Source organism: Ctenopharyngodon idella, chromosome 6, assembly GCF_019924925.1.
Source record: "Ctenopharyngodon idella isolate HZGC_01 chromosome 6, HZGC01, whole genome shotgun sequence".
Classification (NCBI taxonomy): domain Eukaryota; kingdom Metazoa; phylum Chordata; class Actinopteri; order Cypriniformes; family Xenocyprididae; genus Ctenopharyngodon; species Ctenopharyngodon idella.
In genome coordinates, this window is record NC_067225.1 from 21,631,552 (window position 1) to 21,649,758 (window position 18,207).

General features: G+C 36.5%; 1 protein-coding gene across 8 annotated transcripts in view; it reads left to right on the forward strand.

The window, feature by feature from the left end:
* lrp8 (low density lipoprotein receptor-related protein 8, apolipoprotein e receptor) overlaps positions 1 to 18,207 on the forward strand; it is a 158,676-nt gene extending 140,469 nt beyond the window's left edge. For 3 of the 8 annotated variants that reach the window (XM_051896597.1, XM_051896598.1, XM_051896604.1), the window contains 5 exons: positions 1,311 to 1,452; positions 3,933 to 4,085; positions 4,275 to 4,661; positions 8,153 to 8,227; positions 12,138 to 18,207. In XM_051896597.1, the coding sequence (XP_051752557.1) occupies positions 1,311 to 1,452; positions 3,933 to 4,085; positions 4,275 to 4,661; positions 8,153 to 8,227; positions 12,138 to 12,436 (1,056 nt within the window). In that variant the 3' untranslated portion in view covers positions 12,437 to 18,207. The remainder of the gene's footprint in view (positions 1 to 1,310; positions 1,453 to 3,932; positions 4,086 to 4,274; positions 4,662 to 8,152; positions 8,228 to 12,137) is intronic. The other 5 variants (XM_051896601.1, XM_051896602.1, XM_051896603.1 and 2 more) reach the window with 3 other exon arrangements.

The following is an 18,207-nucleotide window of genomic DNA, read 5'->3' on the forward strand; positions in this document are numbered from 1 at the left end:
GAAGCGGGGAGAATGTTGAAAGTGGTATTGTCAGATAGTCGAGCGTGTGCTTTCCGGCTCATGTAGGTATAGATACAAAGGTGAGATAGAGCTGCGAGCTTTAATTAGTCTGATGAAAAGACACAGGAGCCTTCATTGTCATCTTCCCTTTCCCTCCTTTTTGTGTATTGCATACATAAATACATAACCTACCAAAGATTACATCTGCTTTTGATTTATTCTATCCAATCGTCTTTTGTGCCCTTTGTATTGGTATCGCTCTTTCACTGCTTCACAATAAAATGTCTATGCACAGTGATAATATTCACTCTAAGACAATTACTGTTTTCTCCCAAAATGCTATTGATTTTCTGTGAGTCAGTATATGTATATACTGTGTGTGTGCATATTTATATATTTATTTATGGAATTGTAGTCTGGGCTCAATTGCTGCCCTAGGTGAAATGTGACAAAGAAAAAATACACACTTTTTAAGTACTTTGAAATTCTTTATATACATTACAATTCAAAAGTTTGGGGTCAGTAAGTTTTTTCTTTTTTTTTATATATATATATATATATATATATATATATATATATAATACAAATTACAATACAATTAATATAAAAATGAATGCTGTTTATTCAGTCAAACCAAATATTATTCAGACATTTTTGATATTTTTGATATATTTATATTAGTGGGTACAGGACACTATAGTTCATTTATGTAAGTGAGGATAGCAAAATAAAGTAAACTGTAACATATTATACCCAAAAATTCTTCATACAGTGGACTACCAGTAAAATTGATAAAAATTTGGAACCAAAAATTATTCACTTTGAACTGAATGAAATGTTCAAGGTGTCTAAATAAATTTTGGTTTGACTGTATTTATACTTTATATTCATCAAAGAATCCTGAATAAAATGTATCTCTGCTAAAATTCAGCTTTGCTGTCTTAGGAATGAATTACATTGTATTAAAATGTATTAAAATAAAAAGTTCCTTTAAATTATAATAATATTTCACAATATTACTGTTTTTTTTTATCAAATAAATGTCTCGATTGGCATTAGAGACTTAAACATTTAACATTAAAAAACAATTCCGACCCCAAACTTTTGAACAGTAGTGTAAGCTGGGCAGAAAACTAACATGCCACTTTTAACAATTTGCATTTATTCTTTTATCCAAACCAAATTTTATGCATTTCCTTTGCAACCCATGACCTTGTCATTATTAGTCCCATGCTGTAATATGCTGTTTTAACTGGAGGAATGCAATTGCTCCTGCTTGTGCAGAATTCACATTCTGTATGTTTCTACAGGACCGTGTTTACTGGACGGACTTGGAGGATGAGGCCATCTACAGTGTGAATCGACTGACAGGGCATGATGTGGCAATGCTGGCTCAGGATCTCAACAACCCACTGGATGTGGTGGTGTTCCATGAGCTCCGGCAGCCTAAAGGTGAGAAATAAGTGTAATGCAGGTACATGCCAACCGACTTTACACAGGACACGTGTGTAGACTGAGCAGTGGTGGAGAGCAACTAGTTAAATGCAGCTGTTTACTTAACTGCATTTCTCAATAGTGTGACAGTAAAAATGTAAACATAGTGTAGTTTTTCTAATAAAAAGCTTATTCTACTGTTTTTTTCTAACAGTTAGTGGTTTATTGTGATGTAACACTCTCCTTAAATGTTCTCTCATTAAAGTAGCATTAGCCCATTTTTTTTTAGTGATTTTTCATGCAATTTGATTCATTTGACCAGGTTATTTCAGTGAACTGAAGAACTATTTTCTGATTTACCTCATTGTTTTTGTGCCTGATTAAATCTGTTCTACAATTTCTAAAGTGTAGCTTGACAACAGCTTAACTACTATAAATGATGAGTAGTTTGATATTGACACACATTTTTCATTATCTATAACTTAGCATATTTTAGTATAGGGAATAATGGGCACAGATGCACACAAAAAACAAATAAACAAAAAAAAAACAAGTGATATTGTGAAATATTATTACAATTTAAAATAACTGTTATTTTCTTTAAAAAGAAAAAAAATCTTACTGACCCCAAACTTTTGAACAGTAATGTATCTTTTAGTCTGTTTTATCTGTTGAGCTCAATAGCCAGTGATAGATGTTTTAATGCATTAAAGGACTCAATATCATAAGGAATCAAATTGTCCTTGATCTTTTGAGATAAAAGACTTGAAACATTGAGAACTCAAAACTTCCCAGTCTGAAAAGATTATTTACTAAAACTAAGCTGCAAAAACTCAGTGTTGTTGCTCATTTCACATGTGAAGAGGCCATTTCAGGTACAGTGGCAAAAAATGCCTGCTTAATTCTGCTAATGCCTCTCAGGAGCTAAACAGAAACAATGCTTGAACTGTATTATTTTCACAGTGTCACCTTTTTAGCATCGTTATAATGATGAGAGGCAAATCTTTGCTGACTCTGTTCTTTTCCCCCAGTAATACTAGCCCTATCATTGAATAGCATATTTATGGTGAATTGTTATTCTAGAGACAGGAAGAGAAAATGAAAGAGGCTGTATGCATGCTTGTGTGCAGATTTGGTTTCTTTGTTTTCATCCTTTTATCACAAACAGACCACATGCAGCGTGCTAGCAAAAGAACCAATTTACAGCCTCCTCACATTAATAAATGAGAAGTGCTATTTAAATCGAAATCAAGGAATTAAACGTGTTGCTCTAAAAATGCAAACGAAAGCAGGAAAACACACTTATGCTGAACGAGAAATGATGAGAATGGAATCCAACCACTTTTTGTATCTCAAGTGCCTCTGAGTGAAATATTAATCAGCTGTGCTTCTCTGCAAAACATGATTTTATCAAAATGTTTCTTAAGGAAGAGATAGAAGTTAAATATTATTGCATATAAGAGCTTTCTGAGTAGTGTTTCCAGAGCTAAACAAACTTTCATATGGATTTCCATGCATTGCGTTGCTGTATTTGTTCAAATGACGACATCAAAAGACTGATTCTAGTTGCTTAAGTTCAGTCAATTTCTGTTATTTTAACATATTTTTTTAATCTCTCCTTTTATCAACCCAAGACACATGCATACTGTACATGCATGTATTTTTCTTTTTTTGTTTGATGTTTAAGTGCAATTTATCAAGTCAACTTACTCATGCTTTGTCCGTATTTGCATACACTGTAGGCTGCCATACACATTACAGTAGAAATGCATGATTACTGACTGTTGTTAATGTTTATCTTATATGTAAATCTCTATAGGGTATATTGATTGCGGTGTTTATTTGAATTACAAATATAAAATGAAAGTAGATTACCATACTTAAATGTATACACACATACCATTCAAAAGTTTGTGGTCAGTACATTTTTTATGTTATGCATATTATCATCAAGGCTGCATTTATTTTATTTTATTTTTTTTTATTTATTTATTTTTTTTTTATTTTTTTTTTATAAACGTAATATTAATAATTTAAAATAACTGTTTTCTATTTTAATATATTTTAAAATGTAATTTATTCCTGTGATGGCAAAACTGAATTTTCAGCAAACCATTACTACAGTGTCACATGATCCTTCAGAAATCATTAGATGTATTGATGATTAGATGTCGTAATTGCCGTAATTATGAGATTACGACTTGTAAAAAGCTCTCTCGTCTTCATAAAACTCTGATGAATTTTCTGAGAGCTCCGACTTGCACCACATAACTAATATACTCATAAAAAAAAAACTTTTAAAGTGAATTAAGCTGAATAAATACGCTCATGTGGTACAACTTTCCCTGAAAATGAATGACTTCCAGTCACTGTCAATGTGAATGCATCTTAATAGTTCAGCTCTCATAATAATATTTTAATTTCTGTGCTCATATATACTACTATGCAACCATTCTAGAGGCTAATACATCAGAATTAATAAAAGTTTTCCTCTGTAGCTCCAGATACATGCAACATGGGGAGTTTGCCCAATGGAGGCTGTGAATACCTGTGCCTCAGAGCTCCTCAGATCACAGACCACTCGCCCAAGTACACGTGTGCCTGCCCCGACAGCATGGAACTGGGCCCGGACATGCGCCGCTGTGTGACAGGTAACGAAATACATAGCCCCAGGTCAAGTTTACACATACTAGGACACACTTTGAAGAAACAAATGTCTACTGATTCATGATTGTGAGTAGATTTTGAGAGTTGAGTGTTGTGATTTAGACAGACTGAAGAGATTGTTTCTAAGAAGCACAAATCTGACTCTTTCATCATATCTTTTTCATTCGTTGTAGTCAAACCCAAAACAACAACTGCTGCAAGTACAACCATTATTTCAACAACACTAGAACCTTCTATTACTGTGACTTCTACAACCACCACTCCAACTACAAGCACCAGTACCCCTGCAACCACCAGTACATTCACTACAACCACACCTAAAACAGCAGCATCAAGTACAACCACCACCAGCCCCAGCACATCCACTCATTCCAGAACACATCATTCCACCACCACACACTCCATGGCCACTTCAACAATGGTGACCACTCAGTCCAGCACTACAGCACCATGGAAACAGCCAACCTCCACTCAGACGACAGCAGATCACAAACAGACGTCTACAACCATTGCCCACGGCAACAGCATACAAGGGGCCAATGCCAATCTCTCTCATCGAGGTGAGTTTGAGCTTCTGTTTTGCATTATGAGTCAGTGACATGATGCTCTTTTTGTCTGTATCTATTAGGGCTCAGTGCAGTGCTCGTGCTGACTGGCACACTGCCAAAGTACGCACACAGAAAGCTGCCTCTCAAGGCGATCGCGAATTTGGGACGTGCTCGATGTTAAAAAGTGTTAAGAACAATAAGCAGTGAAAAAGAACTCTATGCAGTGCACAGAAAGCCTCGTGTCTCAGAATGCGATTGCAAATTCACTTCTCTTTCATGTCTTATTGCGCTTGAATTGTCGAATATACACGCAATAATGTTAAAATGCCCATTGTGCGGAATATTTATGTGAACACAGCCCGTCATGTCTCAAGTGAAAGTAAACAGTTGGGTGTAAACCGGATGTGTATCAGTATAATGGATCTGTGCGTTTGTTCTTAAAGTGACAGCAGCCTAATATACCTACCTGCTGCTCTGTCATTAGTGTGAATTAAACAAAAGAGAAAATAACTTACTGCTCTTGACTGAATAACTTTTTTTAGCTTTAATAAGAATACATTTATTTTAATTAATACAGTGAAGACTATGCAATATTTAATTTTTTACATTTGATTATTACATTTTTGTGCTAATTCTAACTACATGTTAAATAAACCTATTGTACCTGGAAAAACTTAATTTGTTTAATTCATATTTTTGTTATATTGTATTTGTCCTATTGTTTGTAATTTGCTTTTTTTCTTATTTTTAATAACAGAAATGAGATAAAATAACACAAAATAACTATATCATGATATATCGTAATCGTGAAATAAAATTTCTCATATCGTCAAGTAAGAATATGGTTATATTGCCCACCCCTAATATCTATTATTTTATTCAAAATTATATTACAGTGCAAATCACATACAATGACTTGAGTACACCTCTACAACGATGAGCATGCTTTTAAATTTTATGCATTCAGATTGGGAAATTATATCATAGAGAGGACCCCTGCAAAGTCTAATGATTGTGTGTCTAGGTCAGTATGTATCAAAATATCAGATCATTTAATCTTTTTAAGACAAGGAAAGGTTATTCCAGGTTGTAAAATGTCATGTGATTGAGCTTCCCAAAAATGTAATGAATGTTATGAATTAAAAATTAAAAATACTTTTTACCTTGAAAAATATATTTTAAAACATTTTTGAAAATAATGATTAAGGTGTGGAAATGTTTTTAAGGTATCATGAATAATGTTACTTATACTTGATAGTTATACCATGTGACATTTTTTTATAACGTCATTTAAATTTAAACGTTTCTTAAAATTCTATAAATGTTATTATTATTTTAACAATTTAAAATAAGTTATTTTAAATTGTAATAATATTTCAGAATATTTTTATTTAGAATAGTTTTTTTTTTTTTTTTGCTGTATTTTTGATCTAATAAATGCTGCCTTGGTGAGTATTAGAGACTTTTCAACCCAAACATTTGAAACAGTAGCATATATGTCATTGACGCTTATGTAAATATTCTTTGGACTGTTGTATAGAAAGAATATCACATGAGCATGTGTTGTTGTTCTGAACTTCAGCACTGCTGATATTCAGCTAAAGGCATGAATCTTATATAAAAGCTCTCATACAGTACTTGTACAGTAATCCTCAGAGTCTGTGAAAGTTAATGTGTGGTGGAATTTGCTTGCCGAGCATCGCTGGGCCACTTGAGAGTGATAGATGAGGCAGCAGTAGTCGCCGAGGGTCCCAGTGTGTGTCTGTGCTGAATTAGAGCAGCCAGCCCTGACTGATGAACATTGCCCTCAGCCTTGTTCCTCTCCACAGTCAGTGTTTTTCACTCTCACCCCCCACAGCCATTGGGCCATGTGTGGGGACGCTCAGATACACGGCCACCTGGACGCAGCAGGAAAAAGGCATTAGTGACTTCAGTAATAGGATCTATATCCATGAAAATCCTTCACAAGTTTGTTCTCTGTCTAGCCAAGAAATATAGAAAAACAACCATTTTAGTAGCCTTTTCACCCCCAGCCCACAATCAAAGCGCAGAAGTGGCCATTCTTGATGGTAACCATAAATTTGGTTCTTGAATATTTTATGACTACCAGCATATTACACGGCAGAAGTGGTGAAACTCTCCATTAGATAAAACCTGTAAATTGCTGCACTGAGGATAGTCATGAATTATGCCAGCACCCTTTCTGTCTTTTATGGCTGCTTACTAATGAAGACAAAGACTTGCCTGTAGATTTAGAGAAAATTCTCCAAATAGGATTATACACTATTGTTCAAATGTTTGGGGTCAGTAGGTTTTTTGTTGTTGTTGTTGTTGTTGTTTTTAAGAAATTAATACTTTTATTCCTCAAAGATGCATTCAATTGATCAAAAGTGACAGTAAAGACTTTTTCCACAAAAATATTAAGCAGAACAACCATTTTCAACATTGCTAAAAGTAAATGTTTCTTAAGCACCAAATCAGCGGTTTAGAAGGATTTCTACAGGATCACGTGACAACGTGACAACAGAAAATTGTTATTTTAAATTGTAATAATATTTCACAATAGTACAGTTTTTATTGTATTTGCTCATAATGGAGTTTGTCAGTATCAACAGTTACAGGTGAGTTACTTATACTAAAAGCATTTCCACATTAATGAGACAACCCCACATCTATTCACAGACATATGGCTCTGAATAATGCTTTTAGCATAAAGGGAAATTCAAATGGAAACCAAAAGAAATCCACTTAAACAGGAACTATACACTATATACAAACAGAAGCAGATGATTCAAATTAAGTGTTGCCATAGAAACCCAGATGTCACTGGTATCACATAAATAACATGTTCACTGTAGCTTTAAGAGGATCCCATTACTCACAATATGTTTTCCCTGATTTCCTTTCTCTTTATTTGCAATCGTTACTGTGTATACTGCATTTCTTGTTTCATACTGATTTTCCAAGCCCTGTATTTTTTTATTTTTTTTTATTTTACTCCTCAGACTGTGTTGTCTGTATCTGTATGCCAGTGATGTACCATCCAGTCCTCTTAATCTCTCGGCTCAGACTCCATTATCAGACACTAATTATGCTGTAGCTAATGGAGGGGCATGTGCTAATAGTGAGATTGAAGTGGGATTTATTTGGAGGAAACCTTAAGAGGGGAAGCAACAGCATAAAGCAAAGTGGTATATGAATAGTAATATAAAGCCTTGGGCAAGATATCAAGGTAAATGGGCACTTTACTATACAAACAGCAGAAGATTTATCTAAATGAAAATGCTGGTGACAAAATACTGTACCTGAGTCAGTATTTATTTTGATGCTTTAAAGGAATAGTCTGTCATTTTCTCAGACTCAATAATTGTGGACAATATAATGCAGACACTGCAGATGACAAGATCTGTTATGATCTTGTGATTAAATGGAAAGTAAAGAGTGTTTCTCTTTATCGACTGTTGTCACCCATCTTTCATTCTTCATCTTCCTCTCTCTTACAGCTGGCAGTGGAAATGACCACTTCCTCCTTGGTAGCAATATAACTGTTGCAGTTCTGGGTATTGTCATTCCAATAGGTGAGTTTTAAAGTTAACCAAGCATTTTATCCTGCATTTTGAATTCAGCCTTGTTCACCCAGTAGATAAACAGCTTTTGCCCTTCAGCTTTATGTGCACTATTTGCTTTGGAGACACTTATTGTGGTCTTAACAAGCCATTTATAAACCTGCTGCTGCTCCATTTAGCTTAATATTTCAGGTTAAATATAACTTAAGTGCTATCCACAGCATGCTAATTACTCCGGAAAATTATTTCGACTCATCTGAGTTAAAGAAAAACGTATGTACAGTAAAGCTCTTTAAGAAGGTACATGATGTTACATCAGTGTAACAGCACCATTTTCTTCACTTTGCAAGCACATGATGCATAAAACAAAACTCTTATCTTAATAATAAATATTTATTCAAAGAGATTACATAGAATAAACTAGTAAAAGCTTTTTCAAGGTCACATTACAACACGGTGGTCATTCTAATCTGTCAATTCTTATTCAGGCATGGTAAACCATGTGGAGGCACATTTTTGCTCTTGAACTTACTACTCTTAGCAAATTTAGACATTTAGATATTAATTATTTGTATTAATTTGAATTGCTTTTTATTGAATGAAGTTGCTTGTTGCCTAGAAACAACGTTGTGCAACAGATTTTTTTTTTTTTTTTTTTTGAAGCAGTAAAAAAATTGATAGTCACTCAGTGTCATTGCAAATATTTAAATAAATAAATTAAAAACCTTTCTTTCAACTTGCCTAAAAAGGATACTCCCGAATATTATTTTTTATTTTATTTTTTTGTAATGAGGTCCATTTTTTTGCAAGAAAAGTGAATTAAACTTTTTAAACATTGTTTTTATAATGTTAATATATTATTTATATATAATTTGAACTATAAAGTCTGAATTGTCCTTTTGAGTGAAAAGGTGTCAATTACCATTTGGCCGGTAACATTTTTATGAATCCTAACAATGCAATGTTGTGAGACCATGAACATGAACAAACGTGAACGACGCTCGTTACAGATGACAGGCCAGTGCTGCATCGACATGAAAGGGAACTCAATTCCTTTATTTGTGCGCGCACACATCTGAAGCATACGTCCAAAAAAGCCGCATCTCAGACAGCGCACAGATACTTAATTGAGCTCTCTTTCACGTCTTCTTGAGCTTGAACAGACATATTCAAACAAAAGTATGTCAAAATCCCCATCTTGGCAAGTATCCTCGTAAACATAGTCAATTATGTCTTAAGTGAACATAAACAGTTGAGAAATAAAACGCATGTGAATCAGTATATTGGATCCGTGCATTAGCTCTTAAAGTGACAGCAGCCTAATATTCCTGCTGCTGCCTGTGATTTTAATCAAACAAAGAAAAAACACTCAATGCTCTTGACTGAGTAACTTTTGTAACTTTAAGGGATTAATTGGTAACACTTTACAATAAGGTTCATTAGTTAAACATTAGTTAATGTATTAACTAAAAAAAACTAACCATGAGCAATACATTTGTTACTGTATTTACTAATCTTCGTTAACATTAGTTAATGAAAATACAGTTGTTCATTGTTTGTTCATGTTAGTTCTCAGTGCATTAACTAATGATAACAAGATTTTAAAAATGTATTAGTAAATGTTGAAATTAACATTAACAAAGATTAATAAATGTTGTATAAGTGCAGTTCATTATTAGTTCATGTTAACTAATGTACTTAAATAATGTTAACTAATGAACCTTATTGTAAAGTGTTACCGATTAATCTGTTTCATTGCTGGTAAAAATATATGGTCGGTAAATTTTCTTAAAGGGTTAGTTCACCCAAAAATGAAAATTCTGTCATTAATTACTCACCCTCATGTTGTTCCAAACCCGCAAGACCTTCGTTCATCTTCGGAACACAAACATATTTTTGATGAAATCCTAAAGCTCTCTGACTCCTCCATAGACAGCAAATTAATTACTACTGTCAAGGTCCAGAAAGATACTAAAGACATTGTTAAAGTAGTCCATGTGACTACAGTGGTTGAACCTTACTTTTATGAAGTGACGAGAATACTTTTTGTGTGCAAAAACAAAACAAAAATATCGACTTTATTCAACAATCTCAGTTCTCTTGCCTGTCAGTTTCCTGCGCTGTTAATGTAGTAAACACAGTGCAACGCTTTCGTTTTCTACATCCGAGCACCAGCTCAGTAAGTTATTTTTTTTGTTTTTGCACAATTAAGGTTGAACCACTGTAGTCACGTGGACTATTTTAATGATGTCCTTAGTACCTTTCTGGGCCTTGACAGTGGTAAAAAAATTGTTGTCTATGGAGGAGTCAGATAGCTCTCGGATTTCATCAAAAAATATCTTAATTTGCGTTCCGAAGATGAACAAAGGTCTTACGGGTTTGGAACAGCATGAAAGTGAGATTTTCATTTTTGGGTGAACTAACCCTTTGTCACCAGCCATTGGCAGGTTTGGCCAAAATGTAGTTTTATGCTCTGGTTCCATATCTTAAACTGTTATTACAGTGCCGTACCTATTTACCCTATAGACTTTTTGTAAGAGCCTTACTGTACATTATACTATCCACAAATTCTCTCGATTTAGCTCAAATTGTTTTTAAAATTAAAGAGTTATTTCAGAGATTTTCATCTTACAACATGGTTAAAAAATATTGTGCTCTTTTTGAAATTAGTGCTTTATAAATGGTTATTTTTGATCCTACAAAGAGAAGTGTCATTCATGCATTTTGATTTTGTGATCATTCTCTCAGTTTATATTCATCATCCTTTTGACTGTTTGAACTCTACAGTATATGTATATATAAAGTACAGTATATGTAAATGTATATATCTCAAAGTCTCTGTCAAAAGGACCTGATGGACTTCATTGATTGTTTGAGCTGTGTCTGGCGAGTGGCTTAGTGGGATTGAAATGACCTTGTCTGTGCTCATATTCAAATGAAAGACACTAAGTGAAATACCTTTCCTCTAAAAACCATTTTACTAGCTTTGTGTAATTACGGTCCCTCTACATCCACCCCATCTTATCTTAAAATTGTAACATTTTTCTAAATGCTTTCTTTTATTGTAGTTTGAAAATAATGAATGCAATTCATAGACAGAATGCAATCCAAGTGTTTATAGCCAGACAATAGAAGCTGTGTGATGGAGGAAAACACATCATGAGGAGGTCTCTGCGGCCCCCCAGACAAAAGAGCAATTAGGGAGAACTTCCAGGGGACCAGAGCAGCCACGGCTGATCTTTTAAATTAGGGAAGGGGTTAGCCAGCCACTGCAGTAAAGCCACACATGGTTATCAATTCACCCTGAATAGTTATGCGCTCCCCCCCGACCATTCACATGTAGGCGTGTGTGCGCATACACACAGTCCAATTCGATTTCTCCTGGTCCCCTTAGACCCCTGCTTTCTCACTGAGCAGCATGTGAGCACCCCCTTCACATATTCCACTAAGCCACTGTGTGTGTGAGTGAGTGGGAAAGGTATGTCTTTGGCAGCCCTAGTTTAAATATACATACCATTTTTAAAGTAGCTTTTTAAGTAGTTCTTTTGATAGTGATATGATCAGACTGTTCAAATTATGCATACTACCATTCAAAAGTTTGAGGTCGATACGATTTTTTTTTTAATGTTTTTGAAAGAAGTCTCTTATGCTGACCAACGCTAACAGTAATATTGTAAAATATTAATACAAAACAACGGTTTTCTATTTTAATATATTTTAAAATGTAATGAAATTTTCAACCATATTTGTTGTTTTAGAAATTATTTTAATGAAACCATTTGACCCTGGTCTGCCATGATGCACCTTAAGGTTTGAGTGTGTGTGGTTGTATATGTGTGTGTGTCATTATGCTCTGCTCTGTGTCCCTTGGCTGTGTTAACGCCCCCGCCATATGTGTTGACTGTGTGTTAAACGCATGCAGTTCCTATCCTTGCCACAGTGGTCATCGGCCTGATGTGTACCGGAGGATACCTGGTGTGGCGCAACTGGAGGAGAAGGAATACCAAGAGCATGAACTTCGACAACCCCGTTTACCGCAAGACCACAGAGGACGATGACGACGAAATCCACATCGGCCGCAGCGAGCAGATCGGCCACGTCTACCCAGCAGTGAGTGGCAGTGCCAGACAGCCATACCTAGCACTGCCACTGGGGGGCGGTATCCCAGACCCGGCAGCTCATTGGTACTCAGGGGCACCTATGCTGTCCAGTGCGAAGTGAACAAAGGGAGCAAGGCAATAGTATAAAAACGAGGGTGGGGCTAAGACAAAAATCCCTAAGAGAGGGCATTATGCTGCCTCTTTCCTCACTCATATTTATACTCATAATTCACCACACATTTTCATTCAAATGTATGTTTAATTATTTAGTGTATGGATTACCATGTGAAGTTTAATTAGTTGACTGTTTCCCATAGGCTGCATTCTAAATCACATACTCTCTAAGTAGGTACTTTTTTTGAAGTAGTTAAAAAGTACCTTTTATATAGCATGAATGTGTGTAGTATGAATTTAATCTGGACATACTACATTCGCCATGTTGTCATCATGTTACCTACCAGCGTTCGCTGCTTAGCTTCACTGCCATTCACAAATCCTCTCTCATGGGATAATAAAGTGTCCATTTGATGCACACTTCAGTATCTCGCTTGAAGTAATAGGTCATCCGGGAACTTTTCGCTACTCTTTCTTGAATACTGTATTTCGGGCATTCTACTCTTTTCGCATACTGTTTTTCACCTACTGTATAGTAGGGAAGTATGCGATTTCGGATGCAGCCATAGTCTTCGTTTTTTCGTGTTGTGTGTGTGTGTAAAGCTTTAAATGCTTTCCATGTTTGAAAGCTTTGAAATTGTGCTCTCCCATTATCCCATAGTTGTTGTTTTTTTATTATTATTAATTAAGTATAATTGCTTTAGGGATGAGCAATTAGCACCTTAACTGACTGGACAATCTTTTAATATTTTATAATTTATTTATTTATTGAGGTGTTTTGCTGTATATTTATTTGGGTGATGAAATGATTTATTCATATATTCACGTAAATGTCGGCCTGGGCTGAAATAGTAAACAGTTAGTCAGATGGAGGGATTATAACAGTGTGTTTTAAGCTTCCTGTGCTACAGTCGGCATGTCAAGCACAAGCAGAGATAAAGACATCAGTCGCGCGGCAGCAACGGGGCGGGCCGCCCCAGTGGCATAACAGGATTCTCTCCAGCGCCCCACACGTCGCACACTTCACAGTGTGTGTGTGTGTGGGGATCTGCATATCGGATGTTTCTCCTACTCCATGGGCCTTCTCATTCTTTTCTATGTATTTATTTCTCTCCCTCTTTCTCTCAACACGTGTAACTGTTTTTTATCTGCTCTCCGCAGCGCGTGGCGCTCAGTCCTGACGATGAGGGATTCCTCTGAGGGCGATTCTCGCTCTTGCTCTCTCCTTCTCCATCCCCGAATCCATGCGTCCTTTAGTCCTCCATCTCTCCTTCCATCGAGGAGATCGCACGAGACAACGCAGCGAGGCACAAAGAGCCAAAAGGACACAAGAGCACTTGCTCTCCACAGCTGAGAGCTACAAACTGGGTTTGTTTTCTCGTAGTGTCTTTTTTAGCCCATAAACCCTCAGTTGGGCAATAATCACTAGTTCTACAATTAAACTACTAGCATCATTCCTGCTCTTTGTCAGTAGTAGTAGTAGTGCTGTTTAATGATGACTAACCTCATAGCTCATCACGTCAGTAGTCGCTAACACTCAGTGGCTCTCCCGCTGCGCTCGTGCTGTAGATTTTTTTAAAATAGAAATAGTTTTATTACTGGTTAAGCTGGTTTGAGTTGAACTGGCTTGCCCATCACAGGGCAGAACCCATTGGAGAGAATTGTGGGCAATCCACCTCATCAGCATGGGAGATGTATAGAAGTAAAATATGAAAAAGGATGGAGATGGGATGAGGAAAATTCATATTTGCAGACATAAAACACACAAATTCCACTATGCAGCTGTTATGCATTCACATAATCTCACGAACAAATAATATACCACAAGTAAACAAGTCTGTACTTTCCTGTACTCCAAATACTTCCAATGCCATGACTACTGTTCCTTCATGTCTTCCATGGTCACTTAAATTCAGATTGGACCCTTCTAAAAGATCTGCGGCCACTGTCTGGAGTTGAAGGGTTTCACCTCCCAACTTTGAGAGGCAATATATATTTCCCTATTTATTTATTTCACCAGCATTGGGGCTTCCGTTTTTCTCAAGTTTCTAAGACCAACTAAAATCTTCCTGCCCAGGCACATTTATATCCCCAAAACCTCAGCTCAGGACATCCGTTGTTCTAAAATATTATCATTTATCGCTACAATCTGTGTGGCTTATCACAAGCACACTAATAGATATGGTACCCAGGGTTTGATAATGGCTAAATTGCTGTTTGTTCATATCTACAGTCTAGATCGCTCCCTCTCAGACATGCAAAAACACGAACACACACTCCCTCTCCCAAACACAAGCGTGTCTTTTCCGCCCCTACATTCGTCATGCCTCGGGTAAAACTCTTTAGCATTTAGCATGCTGACAACAAGACACCGCCTGCCATATTGGGTGGCTTAATGGTGTGATAGATTAGAGTCGTAGATCAAAGCTTTGCTCCTCTGAACAGTCATCTGTTCAGCGCATGGCACAGGAAATGAGGAGTCTGAATATAGGCTTCCTGTACAAACTCTCTCCATGTGATGAATGAGTGCTTGGTTATTTCTGTATCACTGTCAGAGGGACACTGACTGATTGGACAGATGTTTAAAAAAACAGGTTTTGACCCACCTGGATATGCCTGTTGATAAAAACCATCAAACCAGCCACAGGTTTTTTGCTGGTCCTAGTTAGGCTAGTCAACTTTAATGGTTTAAAGGGGATTGAATGATTCAGAGCAGTGGTTATCAATCTTTTTCAGTCCTTCGTTCAAAGGGCCTCTAATCTAAACTTAAAAAATGTCAGTTTAATTTGGTACTTTTATTTTTAGCTTTTTTAGCATTTGAATTAAGAGTCATTTTAAGACTCAAATTGGGGCCCCACTGGAAGTTTGCCCTCTTGTGGGCCCCGTCCCCTGTTTGAGATCCACTGAGAGTCATCAACTTAAACCAGCTAAAAACCGTAGGCTGGATTAAGATTTTGCTTGGCATATAGCACTAGTCATGCCCTTTATTGGAGACTTCCGAAAGGCATTGCTGGGTCCCTGAGACGCGTATGTTTGGTTCTGGCCACATTTGGTTCATGTGGGTGGTCTCGCATCTGGAGTGGTTCTTTGTTCTTGCCACCTTTGCTCCTCTCTGCTGTGATGAGGCATCTTATGTGCAGCGCTTGTAAAACATCCCTCCACATTTCAAAGAATCCTCCATTAAGTCACTGTTTGTTTTCCATTAGGAATAGAGACAGTGTGGGAGGTTCGTTGCTCAGGCTTTTGTCTGTGAGGATTAAAGAACTGCAGTTTCTTGTTCGTTCTCTGAATACAGTGGACTATCAGATGGACTTGAGATGTCTGACATGATTTGGAGATAACAGGCCTGATATCAATATTATAGTTAATTTGATGAATCTTCATTCATCCTTAATCATTTCTCATATCAAACTGTTTATACAGTGGAAAGTATAATTAATAATAAATAGATTTTATAGATTTTTTTTTTTTATTTGAAGCGATAACATTTTTGATTACTTTCACATGTCACTTCTGAAAATGTGGAACTGAAGTATTTGATTCGAAAATCTCAGACTAGCAATACAGGGTAAACAAACTGCTTCATGTGCTTTTTCAGACTGTCATGTCATAAATTATTGTTTGATCATTATCAACTTGGTCTCTTCAGAAAAAAAAGCCTTAAACCAGCCTAATCTAGTTTGCTGGTCTTCTTAGGTCTGGTTTTCTGCTTTTAGAAGCATTTTTTAGAGGAACTTACCACCTGGTTTAGACTGAAAGACTGGACACCAGGTTAGGGGACCAACTAAGATGAGAAAAACAGCCTTAACTGGTTTTAGATTAATTTTGGACATTAGCTGGTTAAGATTGAAAGAGAAAGCTTGTCGACCAGCTGAACCAACTGGACATCAGGATGGAAGACCAACATAGACCAGGAAAAACAGCCTAAACTGGTTTTAGTTGGGTTTTGAGCACATGTCAGCTGGTCAGGCTGGGAGACCAGCTTGTTGGCCAACTAAACCAACTGGACACCAGCTTGGCCAGGCCAGGGGACCAACTAAGACCAGTAAAAACAGCCTAAATAGGTCTTTGAAGGGTTTTGGGCACTTGTCAGTTGATCATGCTGGGAGACCAGCTTGCTAACCAGCTAAACCAACTAAAAACCAGCATGACCAGACTGGAAGAACGGTTAAGACTAGCAAATAAGCTTAGGCCGTTTTAATCGTTTTTTATTTTCTGAAGGGGCATCATGCACATTTCTTTTTCCTGACCCCAACGTCATCGTTGTTATCAGGTGCTGCTCTAGAGTTAGCTCCAAAAAAAAAAAAAAAAGTGTTTTTATGGAAACTTTGTTACATTGAGGTTTCTACAGACTGATCTCTTAGCATATTATAATTTAGAATGTGTGGGACACAACATTGAAAAATACATGCACGGTGTGGTCACAGAAGGTTCTAGAACAGGCTTTTAGACCCTTTGGATTTTCTGCCTCTCTGTAGATAACAAGCAGTACTTTGTGACCGTCGTCCATCATTCTTACTCTATGCATATGTAACGGCGAGTCCTGCCTTCCTATAGCACTGCAGGGACTCGTCACGCTGCTCCTTCACCCCACTCCACTGTGACTAACATTCGTAATGTCTGTAACTCCTCTTCATCACTGTCTACCTGTCATCCCCATCAGCCCAACAAGTAGGACATTGCTTTCGAAAGGGCTACCATTCTTTTACAATGGACGATACACTGGACAATACGCTGGAACCTCTCCTGGAACAGTGCTTCTTAGTTTGGTGGACTTGTAGAGCTGAACTGCTGTCTCTAAATGGATGAATCGGGTCCTCCGCACCCATGGTAACATTCCCGTCTGTTCTCTTTGTGACCTGTGTAAAAAAATGACCTCTATTTTGGTTTCCCCCTATGAGATCATGTTGACATGATGTATATTACTTGAAGAACTGTTCAATTTTTTGTATGGTTTGTAGGTGTTAAATTTCAGGAGAGGGGAAGGAGGGCCTGTCATTACTGTCATTTGAGGAAACGTGTGTCCCGGTCATTCCATAGCTGTTTGGAGACATTTTGTATGCTGTTTGTTGCACAAACTTTTTCAAGAAGCCTTCTGCACTGTGTAAATGATTACATAGGATGGGGGAAGGGTGACCGTTGCAGTCCAATGAGTTTGAATCATGATTTGTAAATATGTTTTCATACAGCGAAACTTTTGATAAGGTTTTAAACATTTCTTGTAAAAAGAAGATGTGTATATTAGTCTCCTGGACGAAAAAGAGTGTAGACCATACATGGATTTATTTGTACTCAAGAGCACTGGATTTCTTTACTACTTGATTGTAACTAAAACTTAATAATCTGCCAAAGTGTTTTCTCTTCTTTTTTCTTTTTTTTTTCTCTTCCTCCTGGTCTGAATTTTATTTTTGCTTTTTAACTGTAAACATTGCAGAAATAGTGTTTAATTTGTGTTTGTACATTTATTTAATAGATCAATTAAATTGTAATTCTATTTAATAGGTTACACTCAGTGGTGAAAGAGAGGGTTAGTTTAATTTATTGGTGCCTTGTTTGTGTTCATGTATTTTTTCCAATAATGTCAAATTTTGTTTGCTTTTCTCGTGTCTGTGTCAGTGGGTTGGAGGTGGTGGGAATAGAGAGGGGGTTTTAACGTTAGCAAAATTATACTTACATGGAATATCTGTACTGTATGCCAAAATGGTCTCACTCACGTTTCTATGAAATTCAAGTTGTTGATAAATATCTATATATTGATATATTAAATTGTTAAAAATC